At 49.0% G+C, this 15,022-nt stretch overlaps 1 protein-coding gene across 1 annotated transcript; it reads left to right on the top strand.

Annotated features, from left to right (window-relative positions):
- Positions 1-13,591, top strand: TAGLN3 (transgelin 3). The gene is made up of 4 exons (XM_067738938.1): positions 1-461; positions 1,652-1,826; positions 11,608-11,710; positions 13,112-13,591. Exons 1-4 carry the CDS (start codon positions 282-284, stop codon positions 13,251-13,253), a joined length of 600 nt encoding a protein of 199 aa, XP_067595039.1. The 5' UTR covers positions 1-281; the 3' UTR covers positions 13,254-13,591.
- The last annotated feature ends 1,431 nt before the right edge of the window (positions 13,592-15,022 follow it).

The following is a 15,022-nucleotide window of genomic DNA, read 5'->3' as shown; positions in this document are numbered from 1 at the left end:
TCGTCTCATTGATAGACGGGACTGAGAGGGGGGCTTCCAGCCCCCCTGGACCGGCAGGGGCTTTATTCTAAGAGTCACTGGCGCCGCGCTTTTCCTCCCCGTTTGTAGGTGAAACCCCAGTGGCTTCATTGGCTCCTTGATTTAAACCACGCCCGGCTTGCTGCCGGCTTTGCTGCTGCTGGGCCAGGAGGCCCAGCCACATCCCAACCCCGTCTGCCGGGAGCCCGGGCTGCTGCTGCTATTGTGTGGATGCCCCGCGTGTCTTCTCTTCTCTTCCAGAGATGGCTAACAGGGGCCCGAGCTACGGCTTAAGCCGAGAGGTGCAGGAGAAGATCGAGCAGAAGTACGACGCGGACCTGGAGAACAAGCTGGTGGACTGGATCATCCTGCAGTGCGCCGAGGACATACAGCACCCGCCCCCTGGCAGGGCCCATTTTCAGAAATGGCTAATGGACGGGACGGTAAGGGCGGGCAGCGATCTCGGATGCTGGGGCGGTGGGCTGGGAAACCCTCCAGGGTCTCCTCTTTTAACGAGAGGCCACCGGAGGAGCTGCGCCTTGCCAAGCTCCTTCTCGGGGGGAGGGGGACGGGAATGCCTTTATCTCTTCGGGACTGGAAGGTCTGGGCTCCCTGCACAATTCCCTCGCTGGATTAGAGGACTCTCCACCCATCCCAGACATCACAGGTTCCTCCTGAGTTGTTGGCAAATTCGAAGTCCTTTTGCTTTTTCCAGTGAGAATAGAGATTAAGTATTTCCCTGAGATCTCTCCAGCCTTCTAGGTGCATCAGGTCCTCTGGCGGGTGCGGTGTGGGGGGGGGGGGGGGGGGGGGGCGGCGGCACTCCTTCCCGCAGGGGAATAGGTTGGATACATAGTAAAACAAAAGAAGGGCTGGAGGGGCAGGACTCACCACCTTCCCATTCTTCCTGGAGCCATAGCCTTGGGGATGCTTAATGCCTGTTTGTCGAATGGATGGATTCTCTTGAAACTGAAGGGAATCCTTATTTGATAACTGCTTTTAAGGAGATGCTCCCGTGTGTTTGGGTGGTTGGAGACCACAGGCTCTGCTGATTCCAACAAGCCCGTCTTTTCCCGCAGGCTGTGATTTACTGTTACATAACTGCTATCTCACGCTTCTGTCCGGTTATGCCCAGCGCTTTGTTTATAGGGATCTGGGGGTACCCACCCAGTTCGGCTCCTTTACACATCATTAGCTTTTACTGGATGAGTTATTGAAGCCTGATTCTGATCTGCCTTTTGAAAGAAGAAATAATATTAGAGTCCATCATTTAATCTCTCCGGGAGCCACTAACTCTTCCCTCCATTGAAAGTCTGAAATCGTGGCCTCATCACTGCACATCATTCCCTCCCCATAAACCTTCTTTCGCTCACCCAGCAAAAGGAAAGGAGGGAAGAGGACTCCCGGGCTCTCCGTGGTCAGGAGTAGCCCTGAGAATGGAGTCGCCTGGGTCTTTGAGGTTCGGTATGGGAGCCTGACCACCCAGCTCAGAACCCATGCCTTCCTGGGGTGCAAGATGGGCCCACGCTCAAACCCGTGGGCTGTGCCCTGTGAGGCCCAGGATTCACTTTGCATTGGGGGGGGGTAAATACAAAGGGAAACGCTGATTCTGCCTCCCCCTTTCCCTCTTCAGGTCTTGTGCAAGCTGATAAACAGTTTATACCCACCCGGACAAGAGCCCATTCCCAAGATCTCAGAGTCAAAGATGGCTTTTAAGCAGATGGAGCAAATCTCCCAGTTCCTAAAAGCTGCGGAGATCTATGGCGTCAGAACCACTGACATTTTTCAGACCGTGGACCTTTGGGAAGGTAAAGCCCTCGTGCCTTTGGGATCATTCTTCCCTCCCCCCACCCTTTTGCTTTTCTCTTTGTGAAACCTGCCCACAGTGTTCTTCCACGTATCTCCAGGCGTGTGTGTGCGTGTGAGGGGATTATCAGCTGTTACCCGCGAGCACTGTTAGCCTCCCACTTCGTGATGTTCTATATTGAAAGGGTTCCTCCTCTAAGGAGCACACACCCCAGAACACAGCAGGGACCCCAGCAAACTAACTGGTAAACAGAAGCCTCCGTGGAGAGGAAGCTAAAACGGTTACACGGAAGCCTCTCCTTCTTCTTACCCCTCCCACCATGTACTTTTTCCCCACAAGTGATAGCTCCTGGAGGAGAGGGGGGCGGCGAGTACGCTTCTGACTCACCAGCAGCCAGGCTTATAGACAAAGCTGCCTGGTGCAATTCTGTCATTCAACCTGAGAAATAGATAGCACCCCACCCTTTTACTAAATGATTATCTGGGAGCTTTGTGACTATACCTTCCGGATGTGTATTTTCTTAGAGAGGGTGACAAATGATTTTTTTCTTTCATAGTCGTGAATTGATGTAAGAAATCTAACAAGGCATAAAAAGGAAATCAAGTTTCTGGACATATTTAACAATCCACCATGATTAGGGCAAGTGATGTGGATGGAGGTACCGCCAGAGAATTTGGGACCCGTGGTCTTAGGGCTTAGTGTCCCCCAGAGCCCAAATGTGCTCACCATCCATGCGACTGTTCCACGTCGGGCCTGCTGGGGGGACAGACAGGTCCCAGCAGGACGGCCAGGTCGACTCTGCACTCTCATGCTCATTGTCACTAGCTGTCATCAGTGGCCCGACCAAGAGGGTGCCCAGGGTAGTGACCCAAGTGGCTCTGCTGACAGGGAGAATGGACTAACTCTCTCCTGTGATCAAGAGAATGATAGTTAAAGGGGTATTCAGATGATGGTTGAAACGGATTTCTAGCAGAGGACCATTCTACTAAACAACTTATAAAGAAGCCATTGCCTGCTTAATCCTCACCCCCTTCTCCATGTCATACACAGAGCTGGCATTTCCTGTTTCCTTCACAGATGAGTAGTTAAAATCCTAAGACGCCAATCAGTTTATCAGTAATGTTTTGCCATTATTTAGAAACTCAGATATTCAGACCTTCAGGCCAGGCTGTTGGACTTCATGGACACTTGCCTCCAAATCCCCACAGAAGGTCACAGTTGAGACTTGGTCCCTGCTTTTTAGGTCAAAGCTATGATGACTTTCCCTTGCTGATAAAAACTCCTGCTGCTTATTGATATTTTCCTCTACACTAGGCATGGTACTCGTGCCTTTCTGCATAACGCCAATCAATTCTCCTAACAATTCCAGGAGGTGGGTGTTAGGAATTTCCCCATTTTATAGATGATGAAACTGGAGCTCGCCCATTATCACTCGTATAGATCATATGACTGGCTAGTAATTAGCAGAGCCAGGACTCAAACTCAGGCTCCGTGATGCCAAAGAGTAGGGCCTTAACTAGTCTGCCATGCCATGCTTTGGCCAGGATGCTGTTTCCTTATCCTACACCGTGAGTGTGCTGTTGAGTCATAACAGTGACTGATGAGATGAAGAGTAGGGGGAGGATGATTCAGGGCTGTGTGGGATGGAAGGTGAGAGACCCAGTACTTGGAGGTTTGTATAAATGGAAGGGGTCCCAGTGAGACCCCCCAAGTACAGGAAGTATATACGAGGAGGAAGAAACTGGGAGGGCTACGGGAGATGGGGATCCCAAGGGTGCTTTTCTGTGTTGAGGATGCTCTGTTTGCCTTTCCCCTTTTTCCAAAGACCACACAGGTGAACTGTATACCCAGGAGGTGCTGGTAGTGAAGGGGAGGAGGATAGGAAACAAAGGTCCCTGATAAGCAGAGTAGGTGGAAGTCTACACCACCTGCCCCAGCCCTGTGTGTCAGATACCTCTTAGGGAAGAGGGAAGTTGAGAGGCATCAGTGTGACTGCAGGAGCCTGAGATGGGGTGGTGGACAGATGGGCTCCAGGGCAGGGTGTTGCTCTTAGAACAAGGGAACAAGGCAGACACTGAGGGGTCTCATTCCCAGGGCAAAGAAAGATGGGGCTTTAAAGGAAATAAGGAAGGAGACCACTCCCAGGGTGTTGTGGCTGAGATGCTATAGGCAGGACAGCTGGCAATAGAACAGATGCTTCGGAGGGTCCAAATGGCCTCTAGAGGCACCAGGGCCTGGCGGCCCCCTCCATGGAGAGGCAGCTCAGGATTGAGGTTTGGGAGATTCAGTCTATTTGCTGGAGGGGATACTTGACATCCCCCAAGTGCACTGTCTGCAGCTCAGGCTGGAGCTGCTGACCATACAGTGAAGCAAGAGACAGGAAAGTGGGTTGCTTTGAGCAGAGAAACGGGGCAGGGGGGACGGCAGCCTTGGGCGAGCCCAGCACTGAGACCCATGGAGCAGCAGCGTGGAGAAGTGCGAGGCTGGATCCTTCTGCCAGAGCTGCTTGTCACCCGTGAATTTAGGGATGAGTAAGCTGGAATCAAAGGGATGCCACTGGGCGGGCTGGCACGTGTTGACGTGCCTGTGCGCGTGTGAGGTTGTCCATGTTTGTGTGCTCAGCTATTGGACTGGCCATCCCCTTAGCTTAGTCTCACATTCTTCCTGCTCTTCTGCACCTGGGCTGGGGTTTTAATGCTGTCCTCAAATTTCAGATTACTCACATTCACTCCTGATCCCATGCACTGTGGTCATGGTGGCTGTGGCTCTGAGCGGCCAGCCCTCCTTGCCTGGGAACTTCTCCTCCTCCTCTGCAGGCATTTTAGGCTCAGCAGCTCTCGGTCTCCCATCTCCCCTGCTTGGCATCTTCCTAAGTAGGGCTCTGCTTGCCCATGGCTGCCCATGACTCTGTGCTGCTCTTATGTTGCAGATGAATAACGCCGCAGGAGCCAGGGCTCGCCAGATGCCTTCTCATTTATCTTCAGTTGTTTAGACAGGCAGGCGCCCCAGATGTACCCTCTCTCCTGAAACCCTTTTTAGATGCAAGGCGAAATGTTTGGAATGGACTCAGGGGCAACCAGAATAAAAGGTTCAAGGCTTTAAGAAGGAACCCAGGGCTGAATGGCCTAAAAAACAACCCAACCTCAGAGATATAGACAAGGCTCCTGGAGTTCCCCTCAGAGGAAGCGGGGTGACCAGTTCCCTTCAGTGATGGGGGAGAAGTGAGGGAAGCTTAGAGCCGTGCAAGGGGACTGGAGAGGTCTTTCTCATGGAAGAGAGAAGGTAGATGCCGGGCAGGTTACTTTGGGATTCGCCCTGAGAACCTGGAAAGGGCAGGCGGGGCCGTCTCAGCTGTGACTCAGAGAGCACAACGGAGGTTAGCTTTCAGCATCTCTTCAGTGGAGGGAAACAGGGAAGGAGAGAAAGGGAGTAGACAGAAAATGAGGGGTGTGTGTGTGTGTGTGTGTGTGTGTGTGTGTGTGTGTGTGTGTCTCACTCTCGTGAGAGCGAGTGAGTGTGCTGGTCAGAAAGCCTGCAAAGAAAGCTTACCCTGAAGGTAGGAGGCTGCAGGCTCCTAAGTTAGAAATTAGACCACTCTGTTCAAACCTCTGTTTCACCACCTATCAATGAACTTTTCTAAGCTTCCGTCTTCTCAGCTGTAAAATGGGGATAATAGTGTCTGTGTCACAGGGTTGATACGGGGTGTAAATGAGATAATGCATTAAAAGTGCTTAACACAGTGCTGGAAAGAACAGACCATAATATATGGTAGCAATGTTCAAATTACTGTTATCACTGGCCTATTTTTTTAAGACTAATAGAAAATAAGGGCGGCAGGAGCAAGGCTGGAAGGGCACATATTCTGTCTCAGAACAGACAGACTTCATGAAGCGCCTCACACAGCAGCTGGTAGGGTTGCCTGGATGACCTTTGCCCTCTCTGTCATCTGAGGTGCCTTCACCTCATTGACCATTCTCCAAAACGAGGGGCCACCTTTATGGGTGTCCTCATTGACTTTTTTCCACCTCGTGGTCATTACCCTTTATGTTTTTCCCCACGATATAGTATTGCTTTGTCAATTCCAGACCCTGGGATCGTGATACTGTGGAAAGAGCATGAGTTTTGGAAACTAGCTACATACTAGCTACGTGACCTTGGTTAAGCTGCTGAGCTTCTCAGAGCCTCAGTTCCCTTCCCTGTAAACAGCACCTCCCTTGCAGGGTTCTTTCAAGAATTAACTGTATAAAATGCCTAGCACAATGCCCGGCTAAGAGACACCTAATAAATGTTGGCTTTTTTCTCCTCTGTTGTTAGTCCATCAGCAACTAGCCTTTTTGGTTCCCATGCCTAACCAGGCAACGAGCATTAGCCACCTAGAATTCCAGAATGTCAGAGCAGGCAAGACTCAAAGATCAATCAACTCTGATTGCTCTTCTCCATAATCCTGCTGACGAGGATCCGGGACACATGGCCTTGTCCTGCCTCCCTGTTCCCCTCCTCGATGACTGGGTGTTGGAGGCTGGTTTATACCGGGGGGGCAGAGTGCCTGGAAGGTCCAAATATGTCCTCTGGGAGGTGTTGCTGTATGTGTCATTCCTCAATAGCAAGAACAGAAGAGACATTTCACCCAATGTGAGAGCTGTTCTGGGATGTCGTACGGTACCTGTAGTGACTCAAGATAGTACAGAAATGCCTGCCGCCTGAAGCCTCCTTTCCTCTCAGTGCAGCCTTCACCGCATTTCCTGCAAGCACTGCTCATACCACACTTGAGTTTGGCGGGCTCTTCCTGCAGCGGTGGTCCTCCAATTGCAGTGTGCATCAGAATCTACTGGTAGGCTTGTTAAAACACAGATTGCTGGACCCCAGCCCCAGAGTTTCGGAGCTATTAAGTCTGGGGTAGGGCCTAGGAATTTGCATTTCTTACCAATTCACAGGTGATACTGCTTCTGCTGGCCTGGGAACCCCACTATGAGAACCACTTCCTTACAGATTTTCTCCAGGGAGGCAAGCAACAAAAATTCATAAAGCCCGCAGAGCAGCCCAACCTACCCTCTGACATTTCTCCCTTATCCAAAGCAATAATTTTTCTACTCTGAGTGGAGAATTGGGGGCTATGTCTAAGTTATTACTCAGGGAAATAAGAAGTGGTTTCTTCATCCACTGACCGCTTTCTCTGTAAGTCCCAGAAAGATGAAAAAAAAACAACCCAGTATTCTAAGAGTTACAAGGTTGAGTCAAGACTAATGTAAAATAGGGTGGGCTTCTCTGGTGGCGCAGTGGTTGAGAGTCCGCCTGCCGATGCAGGAGACACAGGTTCGTGCCCCGGTCCGGGAGGATCCCACATGCTGCGGAGCGGCTGGGCCTGTGAGCCATGGCCGCTGAGCCTGCGCGTCCGGAGCCTGTTGTCCGCAGCGGGAGAGGCCACAACAGTGAGAGGCCCGCGTACCGCAAAAAAAAAAAAAAAAAAAAAAAAAGACTAATGTAAAATAGAAGTAACTCCAAAGCAAAGAGTTTTGAATTTAAGACTGATTTTTAGTATTGAAAGTAGAGTGTCCAACCTGACTTTAACCGCCCAGATGTAATTTCTCTGGTCTTTTCCTTTCTCTTTACCCTTCTTTTTATTTTTTCTTCCCAAAGACATGTGTAAGATAGCATGAAAGTAATAAAAAAAAATTAAGGGAACAAAATCCTTGTTCAAGTATCTCTATGGTAAAAGTCTTCAAACTTCATGGGCACTAAGAATTCCTAGGTCGGGGCAAGGGGTACTTATAATGCAGAACCCTTGGTCCCTCTCCCCAGAGATGACCATTTAGTAGCTGGAGTGTAAGACCACACGTGGGGAGACATTGCTTTGTGATAATGCAATAAACAGGGAATACAGTAATGTCAAGTCAAAGTGTCAGTTGCTCTCTGAGGTTCTGACAAGGAGAGCTACTGTGCCACCATCTCTTTTTACAACTTAGAGTCTAATATTAGCTTCCCCCCATGATAGAGAGCTAGAAGAGTCCAGGAACCTGATTGAAATCCTGAGCTGTTAGTGTAAATTTGACCCCTCTCTTTCGTGTATCACTTCCTTCTATGGCCAGCGGTCTCATCTGTTGATCACCACCCAGACTCAGTCTCATTCCTGCCTTCCCAGCACCTAGAATATTCCCAACACCTAGTTGGTACTTCTTTAGAACTGTTCTTCTTCTTGGAAAACTAGTTTGAGCGGCAGTTTTCAAGCTGTCTTGCCAAAGTTTCTGGGGGTACCTTTCAGGGAACAAAGAGATTCTGGGCTGCTGGAGCTCTGAGCAGGCTCCCAACTTGTATCAGAGCCCTTTAACTATTGATGTGACTTCTGACTTTGTGGACGATAGCTCTGAAGCAAGGAATTACTGCTTAACAACTTTTATTTCGTGCCTGCCACATGCCAGACGTTGGGATGCTTTTAAAAATGAAAAGCTGAAGTACTGAGGCAGTGCTTGCTTATGCAGCAGAATCATCGCAGGATATTGTCCCAGAATCTGAATTTTCAAGATCCTCAGGTAATTCTTCTGCTCAGTCCAGTTGGGAGTCACCAGGTGAAACCCATGTATCTCAAAGTTGTTTGATGGCATGAATCACATGGGGAGATTATTAAAAATACAAACTCCCGGGCCCCACCCCAGGACTGCCAAATCAGTCTGTCCAGGGATGACCTCAAATTTCATATTTTTAAAAAGGCCTTCCAACCCCAGCCCATAAGTAGTCCCAGAAGCTTGGGAAACCATGTTCTGCAGCAGGCTGGGTTCTAGGCAGATGGTACGCATTGTTGGGATACAAGAAGTTCAGCTTTTGTTGCTTTATAACTGGTTCGCTTCACAGATCTTCCCTCATCTCACTGCTCCTTCAGACATTTCAATTTTTGACCCTCAGCTACAGGATTCAGTCTCCACAAACCGCCCCCTTCTAGCCAACAGCACTTGATCTGGGCTTCTGAACTGGCAAGACAAATGAGGCTGGAAAGAGACCCTCCTCCCATTTGGTTAGCCCAAAACACTGGAATTCTTTCCAAAGAATGTCTATTAGAAAATGAACTAGACATGAACTGGTTACAGAAGGCAGATTTCTGTTTGTTATGTTATTTCGAATCTTGACAATAATTATTTTAACTTGATGGGCAAACTGATGGGGGACTCTGGGCCCCAACTGCTTTCTTTTGCTTTCATCTTATTTAGGTTGAGACCTTGAGAAATAATTCCAGACAGAGCATAGACTTATGGTCATTTGAAGTTTGTGCCCCAGATTTTGTGGGGCCCAAGAACTACTCCCCATTTGTATCCCTCCAGTGCCTCCCTCTGGCCTGGCCTGAAGCAGCCACTGCCACCCTTCAGGTCATTCCTGATCTCTGAGCACCGTGCCTCCCAACCAGCCTGTGCTGGGGACCCATGGGAGATGGCAGTGTGGCCTCCTGGACTGATTACAGGCTTTGAGTTCAGACAGACCTGAGCTAGATCTGGGCCCTGATTCACTTGTTGGGTGGCTCTGGGAAATTAATTAACCTCCTTGAGTTAATTTTCCCATCCACACATTGGGAGGAATCATATCAAGTCCACAGGGGCAAGGTCACTTATAATAAAGTGTCTAGCCTATCATTTATAACAAATCTCTTGTCTCTGGCCCTTTCTTTAAAAAAAAAAAGCTTTTCCAGTTTGTTCCTGTCTAATGCCTCCTTCCCCAGCTTCTTCTGCCCCAATGGTGCAATTACTTCCTTTTGCACTCTCCCAGGATGAGGGTGGGGTGAGAATTATAGGTCAGGGGGCCTGGATATCTTACCCTTGCCCCCAACTTAATTCCCTGTGTCCTTTCTGGGTTCATGCAGATATATATGCATTAGCCATATGTGGTGGGGACTGGGTCTTTGGTTTAACAGAGTTTGCTTTCCACCCCGGTCTCCAGGGTAGTATCTGTGGCTGGTTGCCAGGTGCCAGGCTCCACATTTCCCCAGATCCTGGACATGCCAGATGCGCGCTGTTTCCAACCACCAGAAACAGATTTCTGGTGTGCTTTACGTACAGGGTAGAGATGAGTGATGTACCTGGACCTTCCTAAGCCTCCATGTGCTTCATAGTTTCTTGAGGTTCTCTTTAATGACTCACTGCTTTAAAGCAAACCTTCTTCCTATCTCTTCCCACGGTGATCCTTCAAAATATCATCATGCCAGTTCTATCAAAAAAAAAATGTATCCTGTAATACAGTGACAGTTACAGAAATGCTTTTCATCTGCGGAAGAGAAAGATCATTCTCATAACCTCCTCTGCGTTTCCTCTCTCTGCCTTCTCAGTATCCCTTGTGCCCTCCTCCTTCCATCTGCTGCCCAGGTCCTCCTTTCTCCACCACCCCAGCTGTTCCTTGCTCCTGGGGGGCTCTGCACTGAGAACCTCACATCCTTGTATCCATCAATCCATCCCACAGGGCCTCAGGATCCAGGAAATCATCCTGTGGTTAATGTGGGACGGGGGATGGGGAGAGAGCAAGGAAAGAAGGATCTGCTGTCTCTCTCTCCTCTTTGAATAAATGGACATCCTGACCTGGACTTCCTCTGTGGGCCCTAATTGTTTATTTTGTTAGAGTTATGCTCCATTCTCACTTTCTGTCTGCCTTTCCCCTGTAATTCTGTATTCCCCAGTGACCGGGCTGCAGCAGCCCAGCCGGAGATTACAGATGGTTCACTCGGTCTCAAGAGGACCTTCAATGCTTGCCCTTGACTTTCACAGCCCCTGCCAGGCTGAATGCAGCCACCCTGCCCCCGCCTAACCCTTTAGCTTTTGCACTCCACACTCGTGCGTGGACCTTCGATCTGGTTCTAAATTGCGGGGCCAACCACACAGTAGCATCTTTCCCTTTCCTTGTCCAGGGCACGTCGGTCCGCTGGAAGGGGGGAGGGGAGAAAGGATGGGAAGAGGAGGCTGCCTTGTAGCCCAGTGGATGAAGGGTCCCTGGGCTCCTCGGGTGACAATGTCCCCCTCCACTGTGTGAGGGAGCACACCACACATTTCTCTCTCTCTCTCTCTCTCTCACACACACACACACACACACAAGCCATTTATTTATTGTCTCCCTTTAGCTCTTCTCAAGCAGCACAAAATGAAGAGCTTCTCATTGTGTCATGTTGGAGTGCTCTGTGTTTATTTGCTTTTCTTCATCTGCCAGGCCTCCAGCCTAAAAAAGCCAAGTGAAGACTCAATTTGATGCACATGGGTGATTTTAGACCCTTTTAACCCAGATATAGTCAAAGAAAGAAGCCACCTGGGCTTTGGTGTAGTTGACCCACCAGTAAATTTCTTTCCGGTTTCCTTTTTTCTTTCCAGTCCTTACGAAAGTCCTCTTGTGCAGACCTCACGCCAGCTCACCCACAGCACCTCCCCTTACCACCTCCCCTTACCCACAGCACCTCCCCTTACCACCGCCTGCAGAACCCACCGAGGCCGGGGCCTCTGCATAGGGCAGGGACCTACCGCTGTCTGAGCTGCTCAGTGTTTGGAATGTGTTATTCACGTAGCAACTGTGAATGGATTAGAAACTCACTATCCCTGGCATGTACCATATAGAGAATAATTAGCCTGATTTTTTGCTCCTTTCTGAGAAGCTTGGCCGTGGTTGTCTTCAGGCCACTTTGAGGAGTATCTTGTATCCCTCTCCCTTGAATGTGCTCGCCTACAGCCTCCTATGAGAACTTTCTTCCCAGAGGTCCAGCCCCATCCTTCCCTCTTCCTTGGCCCTGACACATGCTTGGCTTTAATCTCTCCTTCGGCTTCCAGGGAAGGACATGGCGGCCGTGCAGAGGACCCTGATGGCTCTAGGCAGCGTTGCAGTCACCAAGGATGATGGCTGCTACCGGGGAGAGCCATCCTGGTTTCACAGGTAAAAATCCCTTCCCAGCCACACACCCTCTTCCTCCCCAGGCAGAGGAGGATTTTAACAAGAGCGAGCATCTGAAGCCTTGTAGCTCCCGGGAGGCTGTTTTGACACAAAGTCCAGCCTAGCAACAAGCACTCCCAGCCCCATAACTGAATCCCCTGGAACAAGGAAAGACAGATGCTGCCTGTTCAGGCCAATATACCACCCAGGGCAGAAGTCGTTGGGCCTTTCCTACTAGATACCTGGATCCTCCAGCTCTGCCCAGGTTATGTCTCTCTTGAGATTTGAACTTGGTTTCACTAGGAGCCAAGTAGCCTTGAATCTACTTATTTATTTAATTATTTTCCTCATGTAATGAAGGGAAAACATGTTTTATTTGCCAGGAGAGTCCTGAGACAGTCCTGTCACCCCAGTGTATCCATTGATAGCGCTGTCTGTCACTCTTGGAGGAGGCCTGAAGTGGATAATAAGTTATATCGTCATGTCAGTAAAGGGCCTTTCTCTAAAGAGATTATTTGCTTTGTTGTTTGTTTCTTTGGGGTGAGAGGGGTAGCAAGGACTCTTAAACTCCACCCCTAGCTCAGTGAGAGATGAAAAGAGCATGTTGTAGCAGATAATTGACTCTTCATTCCCCTAATCCCCTCCTCTTCTTGACAGTTAAGAAAAGGTACCAGCTTGTGACATTTTAAATGAACCTGGTCTGAAATGCTCCTAGATATCGGCCAATTGAAACCCTGGTTTTAGCCCCCATTTTGTTAGTGATCTACCATGGTCTATGTGGCCCATAAAACCAACACTATTTACTATCTGGCTCTTCATGAAAGTTTGCAAGCCTCTGGTCTAGAGTAGGAAATTTCCCCTCCTAACACCTAAATCGGTCAGCTTTAAAGCGGGACATTAATCCTTGGCCCCATACAGGGAAGGTGGAGTAGGATTAGTGACATGATTTGTAAGAAGAGCTGATTTTAATTTTCACAAGGGCTTGAGGTAACTGTGAGAAGGGGGGACAGGAAAGCTGTCTGAGAGGAAAGTATCCAGAGAGGCAGCACTTGTTCTTTGCTGTGGAAATTCTGGAAAATCACCTGAGCTTCTAAGATGTCGAGAGGTCGTGTTTCATGGCAGGGCCCGTTTGTGGTAGGACCATAGCCCAGGGTAGGGCCATATTTCATAGGATCATAGCCCAGGGTAGGACCATAGCCCAGGGTAGGATCACTGCCCAGGGTAGGGCCATAGCCCAGGATAGGATCATAGCTCAGGGTAGGGCCATAGTTCATGGCAGGACTATAGTTCTGTATAAGGCCAGCCTTTCTATTTGGTGACCCCCAGAAGAGCCTGTGTAACTGCATATCTTGGAAAGGTTTTGAAAACAGAATGACATTGTTTCATCTCACTCCCTCTGCCCAGGAAAGCCCAGCAAAATCGGAGAGGATTTTCAGAGGAGCAGCTTCGCCAGGGACAGAACGTAATAGGCCTGCAGATGGGCAGCAACAAGGGGGCCTCCCAGGCAGGCATGACCGGATATGGGATGCCCAGGCAAATCATGTAAGACGCTGCATCCCGCGACCCAGTAGAGAGGACGAACGTGCCACACCATGGTCTCTATGATAAAGAAATAGTTAGTCACCTTCTGACCTTCTCTTCTCAAAGCCTCCTGTCCCTGGTTTTTTGCAAGTGCTGCATTTCTGCCGCGAATCCACGTTGCCTACGGCTGCCACCTTCTGTTCATTTAGAACTATGCAAAGACTCCGCTTCCTTCCTCTTCCTGAGCTCCTTCTTTGCCCTGAAAGCCTTCATGTACCTGATTATTTATTTATTTATTTATTTGCCAAAAATTTCCCTCCTCAACTTATAGAACGCACCTAATAAACAAATTAGTCTTGTGTCTTCAAGTGTAAAGTTCCTTCCTCGTCTTAGGGACTTTGCCGGCAGGGCTGGTCTCCACTTCATTCAAGAGGCCAGCCAGCTGTAGCAGTAGAAATATAAGTTAACTTTGAGGAAGCCCTTGCAAGGTTGTATTGCTTATCTTGACAATTGCAGCAGAAGTTTAGGAACAGTTTTGCCCACTCTGACAGCCTAAACCCATGAGTTCAAGGACACGGTCTTTGGCTCCCACATATTTTTTGAGTACCTACCTTGTGCTTTTTATGCCAGACTCTGGGGGAACACAGGAATGAACAAGCTGAAGCCCCAACTCTTCAAGAGCTCTGCTGCAGATGCTCAGGAGCTATCTGATAGAGGGGTGGTTTTATCAGCCGGACGGGTGACGATTAGTTGAAGGAAAGAGCATTTTTCCATTCTGTATCAACAATCTTTATCCCCACAGGCCACATTCTGGGTCTGATGCAGACATTTATACAGCTTCTTCATTAGCCAGAAGTGAAAGCAATGTAGATTGCTCTCTTACAGTTGTTTACAGGGTCTAACCCCCTAAGACTCTTGGACATTGTCTAAGACTGAGATCTAGCTAAGATGAGAAAGGTTTTAAACATTTTCTCATCCACAGAACACTTAAGTAGGCAAGTACGCCTGGGGACCACCAACTCATCTTACTCTTTCCTACCAGTAGAAACAAGAAAAAAAAAAAGCGACTCATGTTGGGACTTCCCTGGTGGTGCAGTGGCTAAGAATCTGCCTGCCAGTGTAGGGGACACGGCTTTGAGCCCTGGCTCCGGAAGATACCACATGCCGCGGAGCAACTAAGCCCGTGCACCACAACTACTGAGCCTGCGCTCTAGAGTACATGAGCCACAACTACTGAAGCCCACACGCCTAGAGCACGCACTCCGCAACAAAAGAAGCCACTGTAATGAGAAGCCCGCGCACTGCAATGAAGAGTAGCCCCCGCTTGCTGCAACTAGAGAAAGCCTGCGCGCAGCAATGAATACCCAACTCACCCAAAAGTCAATAAAATTTTTTTTAAAAAGTGATGCATTTAATAAGAAAAGAAATAGTCTTTCACTCATATAATGAATTGTTAATTAACAAGAAAAAATAAAATAAATGAAAATATAGACACTGCCACACTCCAGATGTAGAATGATGACTTTTCAGACTGCATTCTTTGCAGTTCTAGCCTTCCATAGAGAGTTCTGTGGGATTCCCATGGGACTGGGGTGAGGGGGAGGAGGCTGAATTCTGATCCCCACTCCTGCTTCAATGAGAGCATTGCTCATTTTATCTATTTTATATATTAGGATCCAGCATAAGATTTTTAAAGACTTTTAATATTAAAAAAAAAAAACAGGAGGGGCTTCCCTGGTGGCGCAGTGGTTGCCAGTCCGCCCACCGGTGCAGGGGACGCCAGTTCGTGCCCCG

This window comes from Pseudorca crassidens, chromosome 5 (genome assembly GCF_039906515.1).
Source record: "Pseudorca crassidens isolate mPseCra1 chromosome 5, mPseCra1.hap1, whole genome shotgun sequence".
In the NCBI taxonomy this organism is placed as follows: Eukaryota; Metazoa; Chordata; class Mammalia; order Artiodactyla; family Delphinidae; genus Pseudorca; species Pseudorca crassidens.
The sequence above is the reverse complement of the archived record's forward strand: the minus strand, read 5'-3'. Positions and strand labels throughout refer to the sequence as shown.

What these genes read in the sequence shown, in the direction of transcription:
- TAGLN3 (XM_067738938.1), top strand. Translation starts at nt 282, where the DNA reads ATGGCTAACAGGGGCCCGAGCTACGGCTTAAGCCGAGAGGTGCAGGAG. An exon ending in GACCGTGGACCTTTGGGAAG is followed by an intron (nt 1,827 to 11,607) that starts GTAAAGCCCTCG and finishes TTCGGCTTCCAG; the next exon opens with GGAAGGACATGGCGGCCGTG. An exon ending in GAGCCATCCTGGTTTCACAG is followed by an intron (nt 11,711 to 13,111) that starts GTAAAAATCCCT and finishes CCCTCTGCCCAG; the next exon opens with GAAAGCCCAGCAAAATCGGA.